Source organism: Enhydra lutris, unplaced genomic scaffold, assembly GCF_002288905.1.
Source record: "Enhydra lutris kenyoni isolate GAN:26980312 unplaced genomic scaffold, ASM228890v2 scaffoldscaffold67, whole genome shotgun sequence".
Lineage (NCBI taxonomy): Eukaryota > Metazoa > Chordata > Mammalia > Carnivora > Mustelidae > Enhydra > Enhydra lutris.
The window spans coordinates 3,991,148-4,005,227 of NW_019154151.1; the positions used below are offsets into that span (position 1 = coordinate 3,991,148).

The 14,080-nt window shown below is 35.8% G+C and overlaps 1 protein-coding gene across 2 annotated transcripts in view; it reads left to right on the forward strand.

Annotated features, from left to right (window-relative positions):
* Positions 1–14,080, forward strand: part of LOC111159173 (diaphanous related formin 2) — a 1,005,724-nt gene that overhangs the window by 501,910 nt on the left and 489,734 nt on the right. For both annotated transcript variants that reach the window (XM_022521608.1, XM_022521609.1), the window contains one exon: positions 1,413–1,652. In XM_022521608.1, the coding sequence (XP_022377316.1) occupies positions 1,413–1,652 (240 nt within the window). The remainder of the gene's footprint in view (positions 1–1,412; positions 1,653–14,080) is intronic.

Consider the following 14,080-nt stretch of genomic DNA (forward strand, 5'->3'; position numbering starts at 1 on the left):
TATATTTCAGTCGAGTTTGTATTTTATTTAGTTATAGCACTTAGGTACAGTCAAGTGCCTTTATGAGACATGAGCATTTTAATCATTCTATCTGTGGCTGGGGATGTTGCTCAGTGCTTCCTGTTATTTCTACGCTTAGTTATTCAGTACATTCTCTTTTACACCTAGATCCTGTAATGGAGATCCAGCTCTTATCTGTGTAACTAGTCTGATTGTAAAAATTCACACTTTTGATTGCAGCAAATTCTTAGTATGACTAATGCATACTAATTTATGGCTCCTGTTACGAGTAGAATATAGCTTCACCTCCTCTGTAGTGTCTTCTTTTAAAGGGCACTTTGTGGCTTAAGGACTTCTGTTTATGTTGTCAAGTTCTTTTCATGTTTATATTTCAAGAAACTAAGCTATATGTGCAAAAAATAAATATAATTAGGACGACTAATAATTTTTTGGGGGGTGCCGGAGTGGCTTAGTCAGTTAAGTGTCCTGTTCAATCTCAGCTGAGGTTTTGATCTCAAGGTCCTGGGTTCAGGCCCTGAAGAGAAAAAAGAAGTATTTATTTTCATTGTGTGTGCTTGTATATGTTCATATGTGTCTACTCCCACCCCCAATTCTGTCCCAAAATTCATCTGATGAACGAAAGCTAGTTAAATGACTTGGAGTTAGAGGAAACTAATGGCTAAAAGAAATTATTACCATAGGAGCTATACCAAAAGAAGCAGAGAATGTTCACCAATACTATGAAACAAGTAAGAAAAACCCAATTTGAATTCTTTTAAAGAAAACCAGTATAGAATTCTTAAATAATATACTTATACATAACCTAATAATTTAATATCAACATTCTGTCAATGTAGGAGAAATTCTTTAGAGCATATATAAATATTTAATATAATTGATGACTAGAAATCTAGGTTTAAAAATTAAGTGTTCACTCAGAGCTAGTCCTCTGATTTCAAATAGCATAGTAATAGTAATTTCTTAGGAAATGTGGTTCCACTTACATTTTCTGTCATCATCTACATCTTTTATCTGTGGCCTAACTGCTCACTCATCTCAATTTCATGTTTATAAATTTTCATAGTTCACCTCAGAGACAACTGGTAGTTTAAATGCTACTGATGACTAATGATTATGCAGTTAACAAAGAGCAAGCATTTAGCTTTAGTAATATTTTCTTATTGTTATAAGGGATGATTTGCTTAAAACTGAGCAGCTAACTATTTTTAAACTTTGATAAAAATCTTCCTTTGGAATGTCTAAAACAAACCAAAACAATAAGTTTTAAAACCCAGAAGGAATTCATTTTATGCAGAAATTTTATAGTTCTGTCTATAAAATTATGTCTACTGGAAAAGAAAATAACAGGCTTTATATATATATATTCTTACAGAGCATTTCTTATCTTACAGATGAGCTCAGTGAAAATGTTGCAACCTCGTCTCAAAAACATTCTTTTCAAGCTCACATTTGAAGAGCATGTAAACAACATCAAACCAAGTATCATAGCAGTAACTCTTGCCTGTGAAGAGCTGAAGAAAAGTGAAAGCTTTAACAGACTTTTAGAGTTAGTTCTTTTGGTTGGAAATTACATGAACTCAGGCTCAAGAAATGCCCAGTCTTTGGGTTTTAAAATCAACTTCCTTTGTAAGGTAAGATAACATTTTATAATGCTAATTTAGAATCATAATTTCGTCTGTGAGAGGGGTCACTCTAAATTGGCAATAGTACATAAGCCAAAAAAAGTATGCTTTAAAAGGATGAGTGTTGTGGTAAGTGAATTATATCTCATTAAAACAGATAAATATATATATATATTTTTAATTTTAGTACAGTAAAATCTCAAAGACTATGCAAAATCTGTGGTAGTATAAACTTCTCTGATCAGATTTTACTGTAGTTTGTAAATTTAAAAAATTGCCTTTCACAAAGTAGATGCAATATTATACTTCAGTTCCCTTGTACTTACTTAATGTCTCTCTAAAAACTACTTGAGGAGCTAAATATAATGAGGTAAATAGCTGGGAACTTTTTTTTTAATATGCTTTGCCTATTCTAGTCAAAACTATCAATACCCTTTTTTTTGTTAAATACTGTTGTTACTAAGCTTATACTAGATATATAGTCTATTTACCTAAAGTAGGAAAAAAACTCAAATGACAGTCATCTGATTGTTTTGATCAAGCCATTTCATAGTATTTTTTTTGACATTTTACTTCTCATGAGAAGAAGCAGAGAAACATAAAAGTGATAGTATATGGCCATTTCTAGGCTATAATGAACCACCTTATTCAAGGGAAAGACCTGTCTGTTACAAAGAGAAAACAATAGACACTGAGGTGAAGGCCTATAAGAAATCAGAGGGGAAGACAAACCATAAGAGACTGTGGACTCTGAGAAACAAACTGAGGGTTTTGGAGGGGAGGGGGGAAAGGGGTTGGGTGAGCCTGGTGGGTGGGTATTGTGGAGGCGCACATATTGCATTGGAGCACTACGTGTGGTGCATAAACAATGAATTTTGGAACACTGAAAAAAAATTAAATTAAAAAAAAAAGAAAGGTAAAGAGGGAAATAAATCTGAAAACAAACAGTCCCTCCTTGACATCTCACCATTCTTTCACTTTTTTTCTTCTCACAGCATAAAAAACATTGAGAAACTTTGGTTAGTTCTTAAAGTACATTATAACACAAGAATCCCAGATGTAGGAATGGATATAAATTTCTATTCATGCATTAAATAGATGTGTGCTACATATACAATGACTAGCATTTTAATACGTATCAAAAATGATTTGCTTCAAGTAGTTCTAAGCCAAATAGATGGAGAATAATCTTTGTAGGTAATAACATGCATAATGGAATTATATCTATTTATTTCTTACTTATTTTTGAGTTATATTAGGAAAGAGGGCCAGGAAGATAGGGCAGATCATCTGGAATGGTAGATTTTATTAAAAAAAAAAAAAAGTCTGTCCCTCTTCTTGTGATATTAGGGGACATGTGAAATTATTTGATAATGCCAGAGAGAATAAGCTGTGCTTTTACTAATATGGAATAAATCATAGCCAGATTTATAGGATAAATCTAAGTATTTAATATATTTTCTTTATATTGCATACCATGTATTCAATACTAATAAAGTCAACTCTTCTGAAGATGCTATTTGTTTTGAGTATATGCTGTATGCACATGAGTGAATCAAGATATTTTTGGTAAGATGATTATAAAAATATTATAAATTAAGATAGAAGATCATTGAAAATTTATATTATGTACCTATTTCACATTTCACTCATAAAAAGACATTTAAAACAAACTTACCTGATTTGAATAAATATGTACCTTTTCTAAGTGTCTTAATTCCATACTATTCCAATTAATTACATGAACTGATTTTTTATAGCAAATATAAATAAGTCATTTATACACAGAAACAGAAGATGATACTAATCTCACAGAAGGATTTTACAGTTATATTCTGGAGAGAAGCTCCTTCTTGTCATCTACCTGTCAAATAAAAGTTCTTCCATACAACACTGATCTGACATCTATCACTAGAGGTATGCTCAAAGGATTCAGCACAAAGATTTTTGCCAACTTCACATGAAATAAAAATAATCTTGTGGGAAATACTATCATGTAGTAATAGATGTTCTAAAAGAGAAGAATTGAATATTTTAAAATGCTCCCTCCCCCCCACCACTTACTCAGCAGGATTTTTATCTTCAGGGAAATACTTGTCATTAAGAAAGAGAAATATCATATACATGCATGATACTCCCCTAATGTCTAGAATTAAGAGGATGTTCTTGGGATACAAAGGATTCTGAGTAGATATAAATGTCTAAAATGACAGAAATTTATGAAATACTTAGAAATAGGTTTGTAATCTGTTAAAGTGAATTAACTGCTGATGTATGATTAGCCAGAATTGCTGTTAAATTCCAATTATATTATAGAAGATTACTTGGTTGATTTTTCTTAATATGTTTTCCTTAAAGAATTGCAGAGAGAACTTCCTTTGTAGAACACTGATTATGCTTCGAAAATGATGCCATTTTCCCCACCTGAATTATTCTAAGGATAATTTCATTTCTCAGTGAATTTAAAACTATAATCTGCTCTTTACAAGAAGCTACAGAGTATGTTAAAAAGTTCACCTACTTTGTTTTTAAGATTTTATTTATTTATCAGATAGAGGGCTAGAGTAAGAAAGTGAGTGAACACAAGCAGGGGAATGGCAGGGAGCCTGCTGGGGGACTCAATCCCAGGACCCAGGGATCATGACCTGAGCCAAAAGCAGGCCCTTAACCGATTGAGCCACCAAGATGTCCCTTATTCACCTACTTTTAAAAAAGGAGCCATGATATAAGCAGTTAAACTTATCAGATGTATCTTATAGTAAAATACTATTAAAAATTCAGATGGTCACAAATAGCTCCTATAATATTTGGGAAGAAAAGGAAAACAGATGAATTATCCTAAATGTCAAATATAACTAAATGATATCATTACTGTAAGTATGACCCTTACCACGGAATGCTTTGTTAATTTGCAGCTGTGAATTATCACTCTGTGAGTTACCAAACCAGGGTTCTGAACTATAATACAAGTTATTTCCATGCAGATGAGTTCCCCATGCTAGCTTTGCCCCCTGCTTGCCTATTGGTTGTTAAAATTCTAACGAATAGCAGTGGTGCACTTCAGGATCATTTATTTATGTTTTCAGTTATATACAATAACATATAATCTGCATAAGAGCAAAACATTTGAAAATCCTTAACACTCCATAGGCACTAAGCTTTGTGGGTATATCAGGTAAGGATCTTTGTTTGCAAACAAGGGAAAGTGATTCTGCCTGACTTAAGCAAAAAAGAAAGAAAGAAAGAAAGAAAGAAAAAGGTAATTTATCAGGAAGATATGAGATAGCTCAACCAGAAACTGAAGAAAGGCTGAATAACTTGGCCTTTAAAAAAGTAGCAACTGGGACGCCTGGGTGGCTCTGTTGGTTGAGGGTCTGCCTTTGGCTCAAGTTGTGATCCCAGGGTCCTGGGATTGATCCCTGCATCAGGCTCCTTGCTCAGCTAGGAGTCTGCTTCTCCCTCTGCCTGCTGGTTCCCCTTCTTTGTCCCCCTGCTTGTGTATGCTCTCTGACAAATAACAAAATATTTTTAAAAAATAAAAAATAGCAAAAATGGGCAGCTTTGAGAAAATGGGAAGTAATAACAAATGGAAAGTCTTTTCAAGAAATTGACTTTGTATTAACTCCAACCATTTTCCTACTCCTTGCCCTGAATTTGATTCAAATTCTTATTAGAAAGATGGGGTGCCTGGGTGGCTCAGTGGGTTAAGTCTCTGCCTTTGGCTCAGTTCATGGTCTCAGGGTCCTGGGATTGAGCCCCGCATCGGGCTCTCTGCTCAGCAGGGAGCCTGCTTCCCTTCCTCTCTCTCTCTCTCTGCCTGACTCTCTGCCTACTTGTGATCTCTGTCTGTCAGAAAGAGAGATTGATTGACCTAGTATGGATTACAAGGATACTCCTTGTCCAAGGGAAGGCATTGATAACACTGCCAAGACTATCTGTGATGGAAGATTGGTCATCTCATAAAGAATGCTGTTAAACAAAGATAAGGATGCCAAAGATTAGGGGCAGGTGAATGGGTATCAGGCAGGCCCAAACAAAGACAAAATGAAAGAGATCATTGGTACACCAGGGGAATACAAACAATACAGAAAACACATAAAAACCTCAAGAAACTAGTGGTACAATTAAGTGGTCAGGAAATAAACTACATATAGTGTATCATATAACACCACAAGATACCCCATCAATGAACAGCAAGACTAATGACTGTTGAGATTAACAGGGCTTCAGGAGGGAGGAATTTTTAATGATGGGATGGGGATGGGCAATAGTGTAAAATGGAACAGAAGGATCTTAAAGGATTGGTAGAATTAGGTTATATGAGAGAAGAAGCCACAACCTTACAAGGTGGGAGAATGCTGGAATCAGAACATACCTTTTAGCTTCCATTCTGCCAGTCACTAGCCAAATTTTCATGGCTGAGTCACTTACTCTTTCTGAACTCAGTTTCCTTACCTGTGAATGAGGAAATGCAGTAACCTTTGTTTATTTTGTTATGTAGGGTTTTTTTTTGGGGGGGGGGTCAAATAAAATGAATTTTGTCAGAGTTCTTTGAAAAATTATTTTAAATGATAACTTTTTTAATGATGGTAGATAACTAGGAATAATCATCTTGTCTTTGAAGATGAATTAGAAAAGCATATTGTCTGGAATATTGGGTGTACGTTGGAGACAAATGATAATGTTGGTAGGCAGATTATGAGAAGATTTTGAGTTATTTATATATTAGTTTACATAAGTTACCCTCGTAATTTTTTAAATCATTCATTTCATAACTTATAAGGGACATGAACCTTTCTTTTTCAGCCTTGAGTTAATATCTCTTTCCTCCATTCTATTACTTTCTAGTCATTCTAGTTGGACAGAGAGACATAAGAAATCGTGATACAGTAGGATGATCTCCTTTTGTATATTATGCAAAGAACCTGAAGAAAACATTACAGTTTACTACAGAGAAAATTTTATATATCTTACTTTGTCATAAGGATTAATATGATAATGTAATTGTTTTCCTTTTTCTAAGATCCATCATTTCTGTAAAGTATATGTAACATAAATGGCCTTATTTCCTAGAGACCATCATGTGATATTAGTGACAGAATATTGTCAGTATTACCCCATAGAAGTTGTAAGAAGGAAAGAGAAAAGGTTCAGTTTTAATGAGAAATGGAAAATTAGTTACCAGAAAATATGATTTATAAAGAAAATGACTGCTGTCTATGGAAGCCAAATTTGGAAATATATAATCCAAGAGAAAATCTACAAAAAAAAGAAAGTCATATCTAAGTACTCTAAAAATTTCACATCTCATCATTTTTAGCTGAAATGATGTGGATTGTTTCCATATAAACTTAGAATCTTAACATAAGAAGATAACTGGTTGTGGGTGCCTTCGTGGCTCAGTCAGTTAAGCATCTCCCTTTGGCTCAGTTCATGATCCTGAGGTCGTGGAATCAAGTCCCACCTCTGGCTCCCTGCTCAGTGGGGAGCCTGCTTCTCCCTCTGCTCCTCCCCACCACTCATGCTCTCTCTCTCTTTCTCAAAAATAAATAAAATCTTAAAGAAGAAAGTAAAAAAGAAGGTAACTACTCTAGCCTCTTCAGTCTGTAGTTAAGAAAACTGACACTCAGAGAAGGGAAATTTTGTGTATTGGCACGTTCTGGCTGCCACAACAGAATACCAAAGGCTAGATGGTTAAAACAACAGAAATTAATTTTCACACAGTTTTGGAGATAGGAAGTCAAAGATCAAGGTGCTGGCCTAGTTAGTGTCTGGTTAGTATGGTAATGTAATTGTTTTCCTTTTTCTAAGCTCCATCATTTCTATAGAGTATATGTAATGTAAAAGGCCTTATTTCCTAGAGACCATCACGTGGTATTAGTGACAGACTCTTCCTGGCTTGCAGACAGCCAGCCACCTTCTTGCTGTATGCTCAACAGAGCCTTTCTTCTGTGCCCTGCATATAGTTGAGAATGTGCTTGAGAGCTCTGGTGCCACTTCCTCTTCTTATAAGCACACTAATCTAGTCAGATTAGGCCCCACCCTTTTGCCTTTTTTTTTTTTAACCTTAATTGCCTCCTTAAAGGTCTTTTCTCCAAATATAGTCACTTTGAGGGTTACCACTTCAACGTGCAGATATTGCTCAGGATAAGGCTTTCCTGGGATGTGAGACTTTTCAGTGCTAAAATTGGGACAGTCTCAAGCAAACCAGGACAGTCAGTGGCTGCTTTAGTTATGAAACTAGAGGTAGGGTCCTAGCCTCCTAATAATACTCCATTTTTCTCTCTTTTTTAAAAACATGTAAGTTTAACAGCTTGCCTTTTACATTTTTATAATGCCCTTTACTGTTCTTTGTCTAGTTTTTGCTCTTCAGATCTTCTCTGGTTCCCACTACACACTTTGAGGGCATTATTAAAGAACTGTTCACACTTTAATTATTTTATTTCTCTTTCAAGGCTGAGAACTTGTGGAATCTGAATGTTTATTTTCTTCTACATTAAATTCCCAGTGCCTATTTATATGAAGCCCTCAATAAATTACTCCTGAATGAAAGCCAGACAGTTGATTTAAATAAAGGATTTGTTGTGTTTGACATAAGTGTTAACTTTTTTTTTTTTAAGTTAGAGAATTTAGTTCCTCACAGATGTAAAGGGTATATTTTTTACCAGCAAAACTATTGAATATGTAATTGTCACACTGCTGTGGTTTATTTATAAAAACATAAAAAAGTATTGTTTTCTATAAATACTAACCAGCAATTCTACCTTTAAATATGGGTTAATAATAAATATATGACTATTAATTTATAACCAAAACTATTTTGGAAAATAACCACTGTAGGATATACTGAAAGGCATTCTACCAAAGTTCAATAAATCCTAGTCAATAGTCTACACATTTTGTTGCCTGTATTTTAACAGTTTATAAAGTACTTTCCTAGTGATTCAGGGAGGTGAATTATTATTAACCCCATTTTGCAAATTAGGAAACTAAAACCCATTGAAGTCATACAATTTTTCCAATATTAAAAAGCTAGTAAGTAGGGGCGCCTGGGTGGCTGAGTGGGTTAAGCCTTGGCCTTCGGCTCACGTCATGATCTCAGGGTCCTGGGATTGAGCTGGCCTCTGGCTCCCTGCTCAGCAGGGAGCCTGCTTCCCCCTATCCCTCTGCCTGCCTTGCTCCCTACTTGTGATTTCTCTCTCTATCAAATAAATAAATAAAATCTTTTAAAAAAAAAAAAGAAAAGCTAGTAAGTATCCAAGTTGAGGCTTAAATCTGTTTTCTCTGTCCCAAACTTCGCAAGCACTCTGCCTCTCATTGCACTGTAACAGAATTTTTGGATATACACAGCTCAATTCAAGGAAGCATTACAGAACACCTCTGCAAGTTACAGAATTCTGAAAATGGGGGAAAATCACATGTAGATTTTCTTGAATCTGGTAGCTTGTAAAATGAGGAATCCCTTTTCTTTATTCAAACTAAATTAGAAGTAATTACAGGATATTAATAGAAAATTTTTCTTCCTCTAATAGATTTTAATGTATCCAGGAAATAAAGCCTACATATTTGTAATAAAATAGCACTTAATAATCTGTGTAATTATACAACTATCACTTGGCTTTGTATGTATAGGCTCTTAGAGCCTATCAGTTTTTTGTAGGCAAGGTGAGTTGCTGTTCTCAAGATTTTTACAAATAAAGACCTGCTCTCCAAAAAGGACTGACCCAACATTTCAGGGTCAGAGGCACACTTAGAATCCAACTTTTCCTAAGGCTCAAATTATTTCAGTGGCTCACGGTATTTTTAGAGTTTGATGGTCTCTTGCTTCACTGAAATATGTTTTTTTTTTCCCCATCACACAGTGTTTAACATTATTTGAATTTGCGGGGAGTTGTGGTTGACATTTTGCTGAGAAGAAAATTGCTTTAAAGTATGTAATGTGTGTTGGAAAGTGCTGTGTAAGGGAAGTTCAGACTCTCTATCAAATACAGGGTTGGGTGGAATGTTAGGTCTTCTTTCCAAACTTTCCTTTTTCTCCCTTTGGGTCCTTTAAAATTTCCTCCTTGTTGGGGCTATTTGCAGGAAAGAGTTTTCAGTTGGTGATCTCCTCGAGTCCCTGGTTGTAATCAGTGACACTGATCTAAATGTATATCAAAATGCAGAGGAGCTCATTTATGTTAATTTGTATTTTTATGTTTTTAAAAAATTTGGCTTTTTATTTTTTTTTTTTTTTTTTAAAGATTTTATTTCTTTGACAGACAGAGATCACGAGTAGGCAGAGAGGCAGGCAGGGAGAGAGGAGGAAGCAGGCTTCCCGCCGAGGAGAGAGCCCGATGCGGGGCTCGATCCCAGGACCCTGGGACCATGACCTGAGCCGAAGGCAGAGGCTTTAACCCACTGAGCCACCCAGGCGCCCCAGAACTTTGCATTTTTATATGTCATTATGTAATACCATGACACACCATACTATTTGTTCATTATTTATGACTGGCAGACATGAACATTTCAAGTTAAGGATTTGTCTGTGCCACATTATATTCTTTGAAGTAGGAATATTTACTGTTTTTGACCTCTGAAACAACTAAGCAGCATAGAATGATTTAAGGACTGGCTATCATTCTTAGTTTTAAATAATTTCCTTTGTTCAGATTATTTGATGGTTAACCATTATTTAAGTCCATTGTGTTTTATTGTATTGTGCTTAATGGGCTCTCATCATTGAGAACCATTGAACAGGTTCTTGAGCTTAAAAGTAAATGTTGCACTGTTGTGGTACTATGCCAGTGGTGACATTTTAGATTCAGCTTCCTTAATTGTGTCATGGGTTTTGTTTCCCTCAGTTCTTCATGTAAATCAATATACCAAAATTTATACTTTTCAAACAGCAAGCATTAGTATTACTTAAGTCAAGAAGTCCAGAAGTGTTTAAATTTATAGAACAGTAAATTTATATTTTTAAAGAAACAAGTTCTTTTAATTCCCATGTTACTTGCTATGTATCCTAAAGCACATACTGTTAATCAGTGCATGGGGATTTGTGCACACAGGCAAATGGTAGTACTAAAAGATTGCCTCAGTGATTCTCATTTCTCTAGTAATCAGGATGTTTGGATACTAGCTTAGAAATTCGATCCAGAGTCCTCACATCTAATATCTTTTGTGACATTCAAAATCTGAACAAAACACAAGCTATTTCTTCTAAACTTCTCTTTAAAAATGCAGCCCTCTAAAAGTTAGAAACATATGCTCTTGGCTCCCTGATTTTGTAATCCCATGAGTACCACCATGTGTTTTGAAGACTGTCCTTCAGTTAGAAAATCAGCTCTTATCCCACTTCTAAGATGTAGAGTTCCTAGTTCCTTTATGCTGTAGTAGTCTCTACATACAGATTGACTCCCTAAATAGAACACTTGATGAAGGTAGTCTGTGCTTTCTTCCAAGATGGCAATCTCAATTGTTACAGATGGTCATGACATTTTCCAGGTTTATGTTAATGTGGAGATGCAGTGTATCTTTCTTATTCTTTGTACCCTACATTATGGAATTGAGATACGAGAAAAAGGACACTGCTATATTAGCACAGGTAAAGCTATGTGATCATGTGGGGCATAGGAATTAACCAGTTTTGAAGATATAACTTCTTTTTTAATTAATTAATTTATTTTTTATTTTATTTTATTTTACTTTTTTCAGTGTCCCAAGATTTCATTGTTTATGCACCACACCCAGTGCTCCGTGCAATACGTGCCCTCTTTAATACCCACCACCAGGCTAACCCAACTCCCTACCTGCCTCCACTCCAAAACCCTTAGTTTGTTTCTCAGAGTCCATAGTCTCTCGTGGTTTGTCTCTCCCTCTGATTTCCCCAAACTCAACTCTCCTCTCCATCTCCCAATGTCCTCCGTGTTACTCTTTATGCTCCACAAGTAAGTGAAACCATATGATAATTGACTGTCTCTGCTTGACTTATTTCACTCAGCATAATCTCTTCCAGTCCTGTCCCTGTTGATACAAAAGTTGGATATTCATCCTTTCTGATGGAGGCATAATACTCCATTGTACATACGGACCATATCCTCTTTATCCATTCATCTGTTGAAGGGCATCTTGGCTCTTTCCACAGTTTGGTGACTGTGGCCATTGCTGCTATGAACATTGGGGTACAGATGGCCCTTCTTTTCACTACATCTGTATCTTTGGGGTAAATACCCAGTAGTGCAATTGCAGAGCTATAGGGTAGCTCTATTTTTATTTTCTTAAGGAATCTCCGCACTGTTTTCCAAAGTGGCTGCACCAACTCACATTTCCACAGTGCAAGAGGGTTCCCCTTTCTCCACAGCCTCTCCAACACTTGTTGTTTACTGTCTTGTTGATTTTGGCCATTCTAACTGATGTAACGTGGTATCTCAATATGGTTTGGGACTGATGACTAATGATGATGAACATTTTTTCATGTGTTTGTTAGCCATTTGTATGTCTTCTTTGGAGAAGTGCCTGTTCATATTTTCTGCCCATTTTTTGATATGATTATCTGTTTTTTGGGTGTTGAGTTTGAGGAGTTCTTTATAGATCTTGGATATCAGCTGTTTGTCTGTAGTGTCATTTGCGAATATCTTCTCCCATTCGGTGGGTTGCCTCTTTGTTTTGTTGACTGTTTTGCTGTGCAGAAGCTTTTTATCTTGGTGAAGTTTCAAAAGTTCATTTGCTTTTGTTTCCTTTGCCTTTGGAGACATGTCTTGAAAGAAGTTGCTGTGGCTGATATAAAAGAGCTTACTGCCTATGTTCTCTAGGATTTTGATACGTTCCTGCCTCACGTTGAGGTCTTTTATCCATTTCAAGTTTACCATTGTTTATGGGGTAAGATAATGGTCAAGTTTCATTCTTCTATACATAGCCGTCCAATTTTCCCTGCACCATTTATTGATGAGACTGTCTTTTTTCCACTGTATATTTTTTCCTGCTTGTCGAAAATTATTTGACCATAGAGTTGAGGGTCCATATCTAGGCTCTCTACTCTGTTCCACTGGTCTATGTGTCTGTTTTTGTGCCAGAACCGTGCTGTCTTGGTGACAGCTTTTGTAGTAAAGCTTGAAATCAGGCAATGTGATGCCCCCAGTTTTGTTTTTCTTTTTCAACATTTCCTTAGCAATTCAGGGTCTCTTTTGGTTCCACACAAATTTTAGGGTTGTTTGTTCCAGCTCTTTGAAAAGTGCAGGTGGAATTTTGATTGGGATGGCATTGAAAGTATAGATTGCTCTAGGCAATATAGGCATTTTAACAATGTTTATTCTTCCGATCCTTGAGCATGGAACGGTCTTCCATCTTTTTGTGTCTTCTTCAATTTCCTTCATGAGTGTTTTATAAATCCTCGAATACAGATCCTTTACCTCTTTGGTTAGGTTTATTCCCAGGTCTCTTCTGGTTCTTGGTGCTATAGTAAATGGAATTGATTCTCTAATTTCCCTTTCTATATTTTCTTTGTTAGTGTATAAGAAAGCAACTGATTTCTGTACATTGATTTTGTATCCTGCCACATTACTGAATTGCTGTATGAGTTCTGGTAGGTTGGGTTGGAGTCTTTTGGGTTTTCCATATAAAGTATCATGTCATCTGTGAAGAGAGAGTTTGACTTCTTCTTTGCAATTTGAATACCCTTTATTTCTTTTTGTTGTCTAGCTGTTGCTAGGACTTCTAGTACTATGTTGAACAACAGTGACAAGAGTGGATATCCTTGTCGTGTTCCTGATCTCCAAGGGAAGGCTGTCAGCTTTTCCTTATTGAGAATGATTTTCACTATGGGTGTTTCATAGATACATTTTATGAAGTTGAGGAATGTCCCCTCTATCCCTGTACTTTGAAGTGTTTTAATAAGGAATGGACACTGTATCTTGTCAAATGCTTTTTCTGCATCAATTGAGAGGACCATGTGGTTCTTCGCTCTTCTCTTATTGATTTGTTCTATCACATTGATTGATTTGCAAATGTTGAACCACCCCTGCTTCCCATGGATAAATCCCACCTGGTCATGGTAGATAATCTTTTTAATGTACTGTTGGATCCTACTAGCTAGGATCTTGTTGAGAATCTTAGCATCCATATTCGTCAGGGGTATTGGTCTGAAATTCTCCTTTTTGGTGGGGTCTTTGCCTGGTTTGGGGTTCAGGGTAATGCTGGCTTCATAGAAAGAGTCTGAAAGTTTTCCTTCTGTTTCTATTTTTTGAAACAGCTTCAGGAGAATAAATATTATTTCTTCTTTGAATTTTTTGGTAGAATTCTCCAGGCAATCCATCTGATCCTGGGCTCTTGGTTTTTGGGAGGATTTCGATCCGTGCTTCAATCTTGTTACTAGATATCACTCTATTCTGGTTGTCAGTTTCTTCCTGGTTCAGTTTTGAAAGTTTATACATTTCCAGGAGTGCATCCATTTCATCTCGTTT